Raw genomic sequence first — 14,253 nt, forward strand, 5'->3', positions numbered from 1 at the left:
GCACTTTCAGCACTTATTTTGGGGAGTCTTTAGTTCAGCAAGTGGAAACTGGACATACATAACATTAAAAAAAAAAACTGTTTTGCCACTTTTGTGCATGTGGGACTAGACACAACCCCAGATCCCTTCTCAGCTTGAGGTGTTTTGTTTTGTTTTTTACTGCTCTAGCCACACCAACCTTCACATGCCATTACTACCTAGAAGAAATACATAGCTCACCCTTTGAAGCCTGCTAGCATCATTCCTATAACTGACTGGATATTCTCTATTGATAGTGCTGAAGTGCTTCCCTAAAAGGCTGTTGGTGTTGCCTCGGTAGCAGTGCCAGTCCAGTCAGGGAGCAAGAAACCAGGATGGGAATCCATCCTGAAACCCTCTTATGGGAAAGTCACCCACGCTATGGCATTGGCTGGATCTGTAAGGGTTTATTTTGATATGACATATTGACTTTTTTTGTGTAGTTCCATTCCATTTATTATGTTAATAGTGAAAAAAAATGACACTCTGAGGCTACTACAGCTCCAGAGTTACTCTGTGTAATTACATTGTGACAGACTCTTTGGGCACAGTAACATTTGCAAAACAAATGCCTTCCTTTTTATTATTCCTTATTTGTCCTGCAGCCCCATCCTGGGCCAGGAGCTGTACAAACACAAAACAAAAAGACTCCCTGCCCCCAAAGAGCTTACAATCTAAGTAAACTTGTTGCCATATCACTGATCTGCAAAGCTCTTTGGAAACAAGTCGTGAGATTTCAGAAGGTGAACAGGGACAAGGGGAGGTATTAATAATACTTTGCACTTCAATAGCACCTTCTATACAAGAATTTCAGATGTGTCACAAGCATGAATGAATTTAGCCCCACAACAAACAATGGGTTAGGAAAAGTATTATTACACCCATCTTACAGAATTGAGGCCCGGTGACCTGTCCTGTGTCACAGCTAGGAATAGAGCCCAGGAACTTGATTTGCCCCTATGGGTGCTGAGAGAACTGACACCTCCTGCACCAGCAAGGGTAGTGGTACCAAAGTGGGGAATGTACCCTTAGGTGAAGGCAGGCAGTGGTACCAATGCTGCCTCCAGCAGAGGAAAGCAGTTTCAGCTTACCTTTGGAGTTCCACAGAAGCCCTACTGGCGAAAACTACCTGGGAGATATCTGAGACATTCGAGAAGGGACAGTCCTTTCCCTGAAGTGCTCAAGGAAAGACAGAAATGTAGACAGAGTTTAGGGAGTTGTCTTTTTGTATACAAGTCAGCTAGATTCACTATGGGCCATGTGGCAAAAAATGCATCTTTAAGAGGGATGTATATATGGATGGGGAGGTTGAACCATGCATAAGGGCCATGTGGAAGAAGACACGAAAGTGACCGTGTGGGCAGCTGAAAATGAGGAGACAAGGCTGGGAACACTGGTGGAGCAGAGGAGGTGAGGGGCAACACGAAGTTTGACGAGAGGATAAATGGGAAGGAGCAGTAATATGTTAAATTTAAACTTCTTGTCTCTGCCTTCAGAAATCTGTAATAGTAGCTGAGGAGCCAGAGAGAGTCAAAGACAAAAGTGACATCACCCTTGTGCTCTAGCTCCCTCTCTCCACAGTTGGCCCTGCCTACTTTCTGGCCTGTGCTTGCTGGTTCCAGGTCCCCTGGAAGAGCAGGTAATGCACATGGCTTCACTGGTTTGCCCCCCCCCATCACCCATGACGTGCCGTCTCTACCCTTACAGGCCCACAGCCTTGGTCTTGCTAGCAGAATCAAATCCACAGTCTCCTAACTCCCAGTCCTATGCCTTCACCACAAGATCATCCTTCCTTAACTTTAAAGGATTCACTTCAGTTTTTTAATGTGTGAAATAATTATACTCAGCCTAGTAGATTAGATTGCTAGTGACTGGATAAAATCTGTGAGTTGGAATGTTAAATGCCAATTTTTTGTCCCCAGGGTCGCCCCATAACTCCAGTGTACACCATGGCTCCAAATATTCAGAGAATTCCTGCTGCAGGGATTTATGGTGCAAGTTATGTTCCGTTTGCAGCTCCTGCTGCAACAACAGCAACTATAGCCACACTACAGAAGAACGCAGCAGCAGCTGCAGCAGCAGCAGCAGCTTATGGAGGCTATGCCGGGTATATACCTCAGGCATTTCCTACTGCAACAATCCAGTTTCCAATACATGATGTCTACCAGACATACTGAAACTATCAAACAGTGGGGGGTGAGGGGTGGGGGGACGGGAGGGGAGGGACAAACACTGAAGGAACACTTTACTATTTATGAAGAAAGAACCTACTGCAAAAGAATATGTTTGGACTCAGTAAACTGAAAAAAACCTGAAAGTGAAGAATGTTATCAAATATTATGTTTGAAATATTTTATATATGTGACGTTTTCACTAATTTTTTAGGATATTTTTAAAATTTAACATACCTGTATTCATACATTTCTAAGTGACCTACATGCATTAAGCCCATTGCCTATACAAATTTATACACAGTAGTGGGATTGCATAGGGGTTTTTTGGTTGGGTTTTTTTTTTTTTTTTTTAAGCAATTATATTTTCAATATATTTGTGGTATGAAGGTTATTTTTAGTAACTTCTGCACTCCAGAGAATTCTATTTTGTAGTGCCTTTAATAATATATCAACTATATATATATATATTAAAAAAAAAAAGTACATCTGAGCAGCTAGGAAATGTATAAACAATATATTTTGAAGAATATTTTCAATATTTAAAGAATACATACAATAGATTTTTGTTTGTTTTTGTTTAAAACAACAAGTATCTTATTTAAAAAGCTATACTGGAAAGTGCAATTTGAAAATGAGCGAGACCTCTGCATTTTGTGCTGGCATTAGTACAGTTCGTTTATCCCTATCAAAAATCACAGGCAACAAACATCTATTTAAAAAAACCAACCTCATAAAACAAACCTCTTTAAAGCATGATTACGTGAATCGTTTTAGCTAAAGAAGAGGCTGCTGTGTTTTCCATAACATCTGGCTTTTATATTTATTGAAGTCACTTCTAGTTCAGTCTCTGAGCACATGCTCAGAGTATCTAATATTTCATGAGAGGTATCTTGACTTAGATCTTCTTCCAGTATAAAACCTAGTTTCTTTTTAAATGCTCTTTTTATTTTATTCTTTTGAAGTGTAAGTAGTAGTGACAGAGAATGTATGATATCTTAGACAGGGCCAAATGTGCTTTTGTCAGCAGGAAGTACTGCATTATTTACCTGTAGCTTCATCATGTTTCATGCAAAATTTCTAAGGTACTAGGGGTGTTAGTGATATTGTACTTAATAAAATGGGGCTAGCCTCCTTCCCATTCTCCCTTTCACGCCTAATTCCCATTAGCGTTAATTGGAGTTATGCATGCACATCAGGGAAGGCAGAGACTATACCCTTATGAATTTAAGAAATAGAGTTTGTAAATATCTTCTAATATACATTTTTAAAGTCATTTTATGTTGCTAATTTACATGGTATGTGGTTTGCCACAAAACAAAACAAAAAAACATTTTATTTCAATGTTATTAAAAAGTTTGTTTTATTAAGAAGTAAATATATTATTGCAGTGTTTTGTGGCCTGTTTAAAGGCTTTTATTTACTAATGCAGTGAATGTAAAATACAGTAAAATGTCAAAGGAATAGCTCACTCACTTTATGAAGTGCATCAGCTTTGCCAAGACAACTCTAATGAAGTGTGGTGTGCAATAGGGTAGTGAATAAACAATTTTGCTTTCTTTTTTAATTTAAGAATCAACTGTAGGTCCATACAATAAAGGTATCTTTTGCCCACTGACAACAATTTCAGATCATATCTAACTAAAATAAGTGACCACCTAATATGTATTTTCTCAACTTAAGTTGGGCCACTGTTTTTTACTCAGCAACACTCTGTTATATTTAATGCTATTTAACTATTATCGAAAGTACTGTGAGGAAGTTAACCATTTAATCAGACTCTGCCCCCAATGCTCCTTCCCAGGAGAGTTTTATCACATGTTCCAGCCTTTCCAAAAATGCACCTAGACCTTAGGCCCAACCCAACTGGAGTGTTATCCAAGGGCTTGATTGCATGGAATGGGCAGCCTTCAAAACCAATCTCTCCTGGGAATCAGTGGGGAATAGAAGCCCAGCCCAGCAGAAGTGGGAAATAGTTCCCACCTCTCCTGCCTTTGGCTAAGTCATCTCATGCCAAGCAGTGGCCACAGATAAGACCCAACATGAGTAAATGCCACTTCATGCAGCTTCAACACCTGACTGGATGGCTGCATAGAAACCCATTGGGTCAGCAGAGGATGATACAATGGAATGTGGGTTGATACTCTGCTTCACCCCATCCCAGCTCCTCCACCAAAACCTTGGCAAGTTCCAGCAGTGGAGAGATGGTGGGGGGGATAATGTTGAAGCCATCACGCCCCTGCCCCCATTTCTGTGCCCACCAAGTGGAATCCACCCAAATCCAAGTCTCCTCTGCTTGCAGAAGCAGAGGGCGTGATCCATTCCAAGGTCTTTAGTTTAAACAGCAACTAGAGTTCTTACTGTATTTTACATATGCCTGTATATTATGTGCAACAAAAATAAAGATGGAAATGATATCCTAACGTGGCAGACACCAAGAGACTTTAAAAACAAATGGCCTTGATGACTGGAGCTCTTTATGGGCTCCGGGGTCTGTGCTAGCAGCTCCAATGGCAAGATTGGGCCAAAAGTTGGTAGTACGGTCAGTTAGGTATCTCTGAGCCCCGCACCTGTGGTCTGTCTTTATACCTGTTTCTCCACCATTTCATGTACACTACTGAGGTAAGTTTATGACTTGAAATGTGAACATTTTTAGGTTAAGAACAAACTATATAAAGAAATATATATGTATATATAAATATATACATATATTAGCGTGCCTCATTTTCAGAAGTGCTAGTATTTTGGGTGTTTTACTATATCTCTGTTCTTTGTATTGTTTAAAACTTCTGAGTTTATTTAGTTCTTGCTCCATTTATGGTACGGTCCTAGGATGTAGTAAATAAAGCATTCTTTAAAAACAGATATTGTTACTTCATTTTAAAATGCTGCTTGCCAGGTTTAGTCACAGAGAAAAAGCTGTTGCATGTGATACACTCTGTCCAATTATTTGCAACAGAAGTGGGGCAAATGTGTGAACTGAGTAGAATTTGTGGTTAAAGTAAAGTAAATTGAAAGAGGAGGCTCTTGCCACACGGCCAGAGTTGGGGGAGCACTCTCTAGATTTTTAGCAGCACCAGACAAGGAGGAACACTTGGACAAGGAGGAGCATACACTGTTTTTAGTAGAGAAAGGGGAGATGTGCTGCTCCACTGCCCTCCCTTACTTTAATCCCTGAGCAGAACATACCAACTATGGGCCCCAATCCAACTCCCGCTGAAGGTAATGGGAGTCTTTCCACTGATTTCAATGGGACTTGGATCAGGCCATATAATTTTTCACCTCTTGGTTAAATTCTTTCTCTGGACACAGATGGAGCTGAGTTTGGTGTCTGACTTTAATTTCCATTTATCCACAACACAAAACTACCACACAGTTTTGTGCGCTGACTGGCAGTTTTTGCAATAGCAGGGATGTTGCAGGGCAGCACTAAAAGTGAAATATATTGGCAAACTGGCATAGGGAATCTTACATATTGCCTGCATTTACTATGCCCGTCGCAGTTCAGGGCTAAGAGTCCTTCATTTGTTTTTTTCATTTGCACTAAATTTGTGCACAGACATTTAAAGAAAAAAAGATACTGATCTTTCATATATTTGTCCCTTCTCAGCATATCTTCTCAATATATATAGTTTCCTTTTTAAAAGTTAATTTCAATGGCTATAAAAGGCTGTCTGGCAGCCCTGCAGGCCAAAGCCTTCCTCAAAGCAGGCAGTAGCAATACCATATTCGCCTCACGGTCTCAGAACCCCCAAATACTTTTAAATGTCAGATGATAGTTAAGACTCTGTGCCAATTCAGTCTTTGCCTTACTCCCTTGACTGCCTTTGTAATGTAGACACCTGTGTAGGAACTGGAATGAAGCCAACAACTCATTTCACATAAGCTACCAAACAACCATGGACCTGAATGACATTTGAATCAGAACTACAGATGAATGACTCCATGGTCCCTTATCTATCACAAGGGTTCTCAGCCTTTTTCTTTCTGAGGCTCCCACAACATGCTATAAAAGTTCCATGGCCCACCTGTGCCACAATTGTTTTTCTGCATATCCAGAAGATTAAAAGCCAGGGCCAGCATTAGGGGGTAACAAGCAGGGCAATTGCCCAAGGCTCACACCACAGAGGGCCCTGTAAAACTAAGTTGCTCGGGTTTTGGCTTTCAGCCCCAGGCAGCGGGGCTTTGGCTTTCAAAGAGTCTAATGCCAGCTCTGCTCTCTGGTTTATTTTGGCAGACCCCCTGAAACCTGCTTGCAGCCTTCCAGGGGGCCCCAGACCCCTGGCTGAGAACCGCTGATCTATCCCTCTGCGTCTTATACTTGCAGAAGGTTCTGTGAGGATTTTCTGTCACAGTGAAGCATGCACTACTGAAACCCAGGGTAGCCTTGCTATCCTAGAGTGTTTCAGTTCTGTCAGTCTTCAAGCAGGGTCCCCCCTTAAACAGAATGTGCTAATTTTGCCTATATCTGTTTGGGTTTTTGCGTAGACTTTTAGAGAGTCTCTGTCTTCTTTTTCTCTTGGTGTGTGCGTGTGCGCACACATTAATCTGTGGCCAAATTTACTGAAGATACCAAAATTGGTGGAAAAGCAAATACAGGGGGAACGGAACCAAACTGCAAAGTGACCTGGAGCGATTAGAGCAATGAGAGCTGCAGGCAACCAGGGAAGGATTAGTACTAATAAATATGGAGTCCTACATCCAAGGACAAGGACATCAACTGCATAAATACATCACATGCAGTTACACCCAGCATGTGAAAGCAAATGTTTTTATAACTCACCTGTCCCTTAGCATGATGAAATAATGGCTGGGAACCTTTGCTCACATACCCTGGTGATCAAAAATAGTCTTGAATACAAACTGTTAGAGGAACCCTCCAGTAGGTTTCTTTAGCCATATCTGTGGTAAGAATTTTTTCCTAAAAATTCCCACTGCCGTTAACACCAGCTCAGCTGCACCTGTACAGGGGCACTAACCATTGCACACCAGCATTAGCAACCCTGGCAGGTCAAGTCTAGACGATCCACCTGCTCCAGCAGTCATTTTCTGTAGCAGGTCAATTAAGCCTGCTCACAGCATGACTAATCAATATGATGCTGAAAACAGGTTTCAGAGCCAGAGAGCCATCCACATTGTAGATTAACAGATTATAAAGCCAGTGATCTAGTGTGACCTCCTCCATAATGAAGGCCACAGAGCTGCCCTGAATTAATTCTTGTTTGAACTAGAGCATATCTTTTGGGAAAACATCCAATCTTGATTTTAAAATTGCCAATGATGGAAAATATACCCTAACCCTTGGGCAATTGTTCCAATAGATAATTAACCTTACTGTTAAAAATTACATGCTATTTCTGCTCTGAATTTGTCTAGCTTCAACTTCCAGCCATTGGATTTTGTTATACTTTTGTCTGGTAAATTAAAGAGCCCTCTTATCAAATTTCTGTTCCCCATCTAGGTACTTATAGATTGTGATCAAGTCATCACTTAACTTTCTCTTTGTTAAACCATACAGATTGCGCTCTTTGAGTCTGTTACTCAAGGAGCTCAATAGAGTATGTTTTCCCATTCTTTAATCATTCTCATGGCTCCTCTCTGAACCCTTTCCAATTTATCAACAACCTGCTTGAATTGCGGACTCCAGAACTAGACACAGCATTCCAGTAGTGAGCACACCAGTGCCAAATACAGAGGTTTAACCTCTTTTAGTCCTAAGGCTTCCAACGTTGCTAACACACTAGCTGCCACACCAGATCACACCAAAAATCCAAAGGAGGGCTTCCTGGGTTTAGCAGAGGGCCCTATCCTGTGAACTGCTGAATGCCCTCAGCTCCCATTGCCTTCAGCTCGAGTTGGGGATGCACATCACTTCTCTCAGGGTCAGAGACAGCTAGCCCAACTACTGCATGTTAAGGGAGCAGGGAGACACAGGCAGAATTTTGCCCTAGCTATTCTGAGTGAGATTTGGGAGCTATTGTGACCTTGGCGTATGCACATTCCATAGGTGAGGTTCATTTTTGATTTCTCCAATTAGTACACTGACTCCACCACAATTAGTCCCCAATTAGTGTCCCACCTACATTTATGCTGAAGGATAAATAAAAGAAACCCACGCACCTGACTTGTGTTTGCAAAGAGAAGCTGTGCTAAGATCTACAACACAGTTTTCTGTTAACTATAAAATCAAGCACTCTTCCCAGGGAGATGAACAGTTGTTTTACTGTAAGAGTGACATTGGGGCTCTAATGAAATATTCCCTTAACTTCTTTGCATCAGATCCTTTTTAATTATTAAAATAAAACTGCAAACTATACATTTTATAAGCATTCTGATCTTTTAAAATAGAAACATTTACAAGAATTTCTTGTTTCTCTAGCTTGCTGGCTTCTTTTCCCAGTTTTGTAAGCTCTTAATTAATGATTAACCTATCATAAGGTTCAAATATGCCTGAGTCATGCTGAGGATATTAACATAAAAAGTGCCACTGAAACAGTTGTGTTTGTAAGATGACCTTGCTGAACTAGGCTTGGTTCAAAAACTATATTGGGTTCCTGAGCCAATTAAAGCCTCTGCCAAGTTGATTTTATTTCTTTTTGAATACTTCTATCTTGAATAATAATTTTTGTCAAAGTTTTTCTACTAGTTATAATATTCAATTGATTTTTAATATACCTTATTATTTTCCTGACACAAACAACACACACAAAAATACAGCCATACTACAATTAACAAGAATATAGATTAATCAGAAAGTCAAATGGAGTAACACCATTTCTGCATTGCAACATGTTATCTATATAGTATTACCAGAGCTCAAAAAATACACACAAAATATATGTTAGGCCATGCGCAAAAAGGTATAGCAGAGAGCATGTTCACTGATGTGAATCTAAAAACCAGAAGTCAGGTTTTATGAGCTAGTGAATGAATTTTCAAGTATATGCTGAATTCCCATTGAGAGGATTTTAGGAATAAATCATAACCTGCCATGTAAAAAGGGTGACCAAGTGGGGACATGGGAAGCTGAAAGTTAGAAAACTCCATGGGTTTGGCTACAGAGGTTCCACTCCCTAAGGGAAGGGTGTGCTGCCCCACACATTCCAAATTCTACATAGGAAATCATACAGTTCTTCGGGCATCTGTGGTGGACAGAGGAATCCAGGCTGAGGCCCAGTGTCCCACCTGATTTCCTTGGGCCCCCTGACACCAACTAGGCCTTGGGGAGGGGAAGGGAAGAGAGAAGATGACATTATGGAGCAGAAATCCACGTAAATTAAGATTGACATAGCCATGTCTTACCCAGAAAAAAAAACAACCTATGGGTTTGTAGATGGATGATACCACAGAAAGCAGATGTTCCTTGGCTCTGTCCCTCCCTGCTCAGTAATTCTTCCCCCCTCAAAACCACAGAGCACATCAGTTGTTAGTTGTGAAGTTTAGAGTGACCACTAGGGGGCACACAGCAAAGAGGTAAGAGTCAGTGATGAGCTGCCAAAATCTTAACAACCGGTTACCTATAAAAAGTTCTGATTTAAGGGATGTGCCACAGTATGTATTTTTTGTACCTTTCTCCATAAGAAGTGGCAATGCATTGAGTCATTGGGAGTCATACTTAACAATAAAAAATACATCCGTATTTTCCTGGGAGGAATTTTTATAATTTAAAAATTTAAATTTAAATTTCTAAATTTAAAAATTCCTCCCGGACGGCGATTTAAGAACCAAAAAGTCTGACATGTCTGGGAAAATACGGATGTATGTTAACCCTACCTAAAGTTCTTTTTTAAAAAGATGGGCCTGAACTAGAAATGAGCTCCGTTTCACATTTGTGGGTCCCCGCCACTCCCTGGGGGTGTGCTAGGGTGACCAGATGTCCCGATTTTATAGGGACAGTCCCGATTTCTGGCTCTTTTTCTTATATAGGCTCCAATTATCCCCGTCCAGATTTTTCACACTTGCTGTCTGGTCACCCTAGGGTGTGCACATGTGTGGGTCCCAGCTGCTCCCTGCCCCCCTCATTGAAGGTGTGCAGGGTTACTGCCCTGGGAACTGCAGGGCACCAGTGGACATGGGGCTGGCTGCACACAGGGGCATGGGGCAGGGCTAGCTGGAGGCAGGGGGTGCGGGGCTGGCTGGAGACAGGGGGGTGTGGGGCTGGCTGGCTTCGGGCAAGGGGGTGCAGCAGGGGTTGGCTGGAGACAGAGGAGTGCAGGACTGGCTGGCTTCAGGCAGGGGGGTGCGGCAGGGGTTGGCTGGAGACAGGGTACGGGGTGCGGCAGGGGCTGGCTGCAGGCAGGGCAGGGGGTGCAGCAGGGGCTGGTGCAGGCAGGGCAGAGGGTGCGGCAGGGACTGGCTGAGGGCAGGGGGTGCGGGGCTGGCTGAAGACGGGCTGGCTGCGGGCAGGATGGCGGGTACTCACGGGGAGAGCGGCTCAGAGCAGCCCGAGCAGCAGGGGACCCACCAGGCAGCAGCGGGAGCAACAGGGCCAGGGGTCGGGGGAGCAGCAGCAGCAACAGGGCCCGTGCCCAGAGCCAGGCGGCAGCCCACATGGCTCCCGCAGCGCAGCGCCCCTGGTGGCCGGACAAGGAATTACATCACTTCCCAGCCAGAGCCCATTAAAGCCGCAGCGCCCCCTCGCAGGGAAGCGGGTTAACAACCGGTTCTAAAACTGCTTCAAAATTTAACAACCGGTTCACGTGAACCGGTGCGAACCAGCTCCAGCTCACCACTGGTAAGCATATGTGTAACTGGGAAATAAAACTGTTGCATTCACCCCAACCACTGTGTGCTTGGTTTCTGTTAACTCTACAACCTGAACATGTGGAACTCATGTGGAGGGTCTTCCTGGTGCTGTGAGGGGGGACGATACCACATTGGCTCCACTCACCTCCTTCCAACAGAGCTTAAGCCCTGAGGTGGGCTGTTACACTCTTTCCATAGCAAAAATGTGAAGACCCTTCATGGAATATTGCAGGGTTGGCTTCTCTCTTTCGATGTGAATGCAGGCTAACTGTAATAATCATTGATCAAGATCACAAAGAAAATATTAAAAATTGAATGTTTAAGTTTTTGCTGATGTTTTAACTGTAGGACTATTTTAATACAAAATACTTTCTCTGACCCTCCAATGAACTAGAATGGGATTCCATGCCTTTCACCCAAAGGCCAGGACTGGTGTAACCTGTTATTCTAGAACATGAAGAACAGAAGGACTAGTCCTGCAGGCCATAGTCTTTAATCAAGAAACACAACATTTTAAAGATGAGTAGTCAAATCCTAAAGCTTTATCAAGAAGCCTCTATGAACTGCAAAGTGATGGACAAATTCTTCAAATGTACACAACACAGTGATATGACACTGACATTTTAACAAGGGGCTCCAACATAAAAATGCCTGGTCAGCAATACATGTGACATTTCCTGGATACCATGCTCTCCCCCCAATACATAAACATCAACTTCACCCCTCTCCTACAACCCCTCAAGCCACCACATTTCCCCTCCCAAGCATCTCATGGAAGTGTCTCTAGTTAGCTCCCCATACCTGGCAGTTGATCATGAGAAAAGCAATGGCAGGTGTCCTGCAGATGCCATGGTGACAGGCAGGCCCAGATTAACCAATGTGCACTCAGTGCACTTGCACAGGGTCCCCATCTCCAGGGAGCTGGAGGGGACCCTTGACCACAAAGAGAAAAACAAAAAGAAATCTGCAAGGTGCTGCAACCCCGTGTGCCAGATTGCAAAGCCACTCACTCAAATTTAGCTCAGCCACCTCTCAGTCATGACAGAGAGGTGGCCAGGCCAAACCTGAGCAGCATGGGGCTATGTGAGTATGGAGCGGGTGCTGGGCACAAACATAGTTGTGTGGCTGGGATCAAGCATGAGAGTGGGTGAGTGGCCAGGAAGGTCCTGGGGGTGGTGGGTGAGGGGTTGGGGGCAAGTGGGGGATGTTGGGAGCCAGGATGTTAGGAGTGAGTGGGAGATGTTGTGGGCTATGTCAATGGGGCTGAGGTGTTGGAGGCTGTGGTGAGCAAGATATATGTCAGGGCTATTGGGAGGTGTGGGATGTGTCAGGATATGTGGGGTGGGAGTGGCATTTGATGGGCTGTGTGTGGATAAGGAGAGGGGCATTCTGGGGTCTGCCCAATTTCCATAGTGCACAGAGCCCCAAAATTCTTTAATCTGCCAGTGCCAGGGGTGTTGTCCTGAGGCCTCTGGCAGTGGAGTGGCTGCTCAGGTGGAGAGTAGAGCCCCTATGGTGGTCGTTGGGATGATTGGTTAGAGAAGAGGTACCTTGGGCAGCACTCCCTCACAACTGGAGCTCTCCTCACTGGTTCCTGTGAGGAGTAGGTCCCCCAGGCTGTGATGGGGCGAGCTGGGTTCTGGGCTTCCTCCCAATACTGGCTCTTCAAACACAGGGCTGGACCTGGAGCTGGGCAGGAACCAATGATGAGAGAGATGAACAACAGCTGTGGTGGGAACTCCCATTCAGCACCACACACGTTTGGCCCCGCCTGCTTGTCTCTCCTCTCTTGTGCCCTACTGCTGCTGGAGCAGCCAGTGCTGCTACATGCTCCTAGCAGGAATGGTGGAAGTTATGCAGGTCTGGTGATTTCCTTGTATCATCTGCTATGCCTGTGCCCACTAGTCCCTCAACCTGCAGGCCAGCAGCTGCCTGACTACATACCAACCAGCTCAGTAACAGCCTTAGAGGGGACTGAAAACATTATCAGGCTGTGCTGGCCTTAGCTGAGCCCATGATATTTCACTAGCTCTCCAAGTGGCTTCATGTAATTATTGAGGAGGAGGGTAGACAGAACTGATCTTTGTAGGATCCCACAAATGAGATCCCTTCAGAAAGAGCAACTATGCATCACCATTCTCTGGATTCTGTGGGAGAGAAATAAACTGAGCTACTTTAGTGATGTTCTGTCTGCTCAGTCTGGATAGACGTCATATCCTCTTGCTCCAAAATCATGACTGATCTATAAGAGAATTTCTGTTAGCTGTTAGGAATATATTGCATATGACTTACATTACAGAAATTCTGATTCTTTCCGGTAGGTGGCAGTGGTGTAAATACACATATGAAAATGTTTAAAATGTAAATAGCCACGTTTATATTATTACTAAGCCAAATATTAAAACAGGATGGAGACTGTTTAAAAAAATCTGATATTGGGCTCCTGTATGGGTGCTGGGCAGTGGCACTAGTTACCAAAATGGCTGCTGCTGCCACCACTAATGGGCTCAAAACTACTAATTGTAATTACAAATCGTAATTCTCTAATGTGCTTCACTGTTTACTCATATGAGGCTTAAATGGAACTTAAGGGAGGCATAGGCTTCATGCTGGTATGCAGGGGTGAATTGAATGAATAAATGTTTCCTGTCTTTCAAACTTTTAGAGTTAGGCTGAGCAGGATATGTCCATGCACTGTATCCTGAAAGCTACCTTTTTCCGCTTCCTCCCCCTTTTATTTGGATGTATGTTCACTCCCAAAAAATAATGGATCACATATTCATATACTAGTTCAACTATAGATAGATTTGAACCACGAGTTTCAGCAGCAATAGAATCAGGGTTTTGGTTCAAGTGCAATGGATTTCAGTGTGCTCCTCTTCCTGGGATGTGAGAGAGATTTTCTGCAGCTGCTGCAAGCTATTCTTTTGAAATTGTATGTGTGAACTGTACTCTTTGGAACTGTCAATAAAGGGAACATTTTTAAATAGTGCAAGTTTTCTCTGAAGAGTTCTTGCGAGAAATAATAAACTGCTAATAACCTAACAGCATAACCCTATCAGAAAAAAAGTTTTAAAACAAATTAATTGGTAATTCTGTTCTCCAGAAACTTTAATCTTGCTAAACCACCAGTTGTCTCAGTAACTGTGTACACTCCTAAGCCCTTTCATGCGCAACAGTCACTCAACATCATGCTTCACCTATTATCTGAACAGAGTATGGATCACAGACTGGGAGCCAAATTTCTGAGCTCTAATTCCAGCTCTGCCACTGACTTGCTGTGTGACCTTGGGCAAGTAGTTTCACATTTCTGTGCCAG

At 43.3% G+C, this 14,253-nt stretch overlaps 1 protein-coding gene across 2 annotated transcripts in view; it reads left to right on the forward strand.

Annotated features, from left to right (window-relative positions):
• Window positions 1-2,195, forward strand: part of RBM47 (RNA binding motif protein 47) — a 60,297-nt gene extending 58,102 nt beyond the window's left edge. For both annotated transcript variants that reach the window (XM_065405161.1, XM_065405162.1), the window contains one exon: window positions 1,941-2,195. In XM_065405161.1, the coding sequence (XP_065261233.1) occupies window positions 1,941-2,195 (255 nt within the window). The remainder of the gene's footprint in view (window positions 1-1,940) is intronic.
• The last annotated feature ends 12,058 nt before the right edge of the window (window positions 2,196-14,253 follow it).

This window comes from Emys orbicularis, chromosome 5 (assembly GCF_028017835.1).
Source record: "Emys orbicularis isolate rEmyOrb1 chromosome 5, rEmyOrb1.hap1, whole genome shotgun sequence".
Lineage (NCBI taxonomy): Eukaryota > Metazoa > Chordata > Testudines > Emydidae > Emys > Emys orbicularis.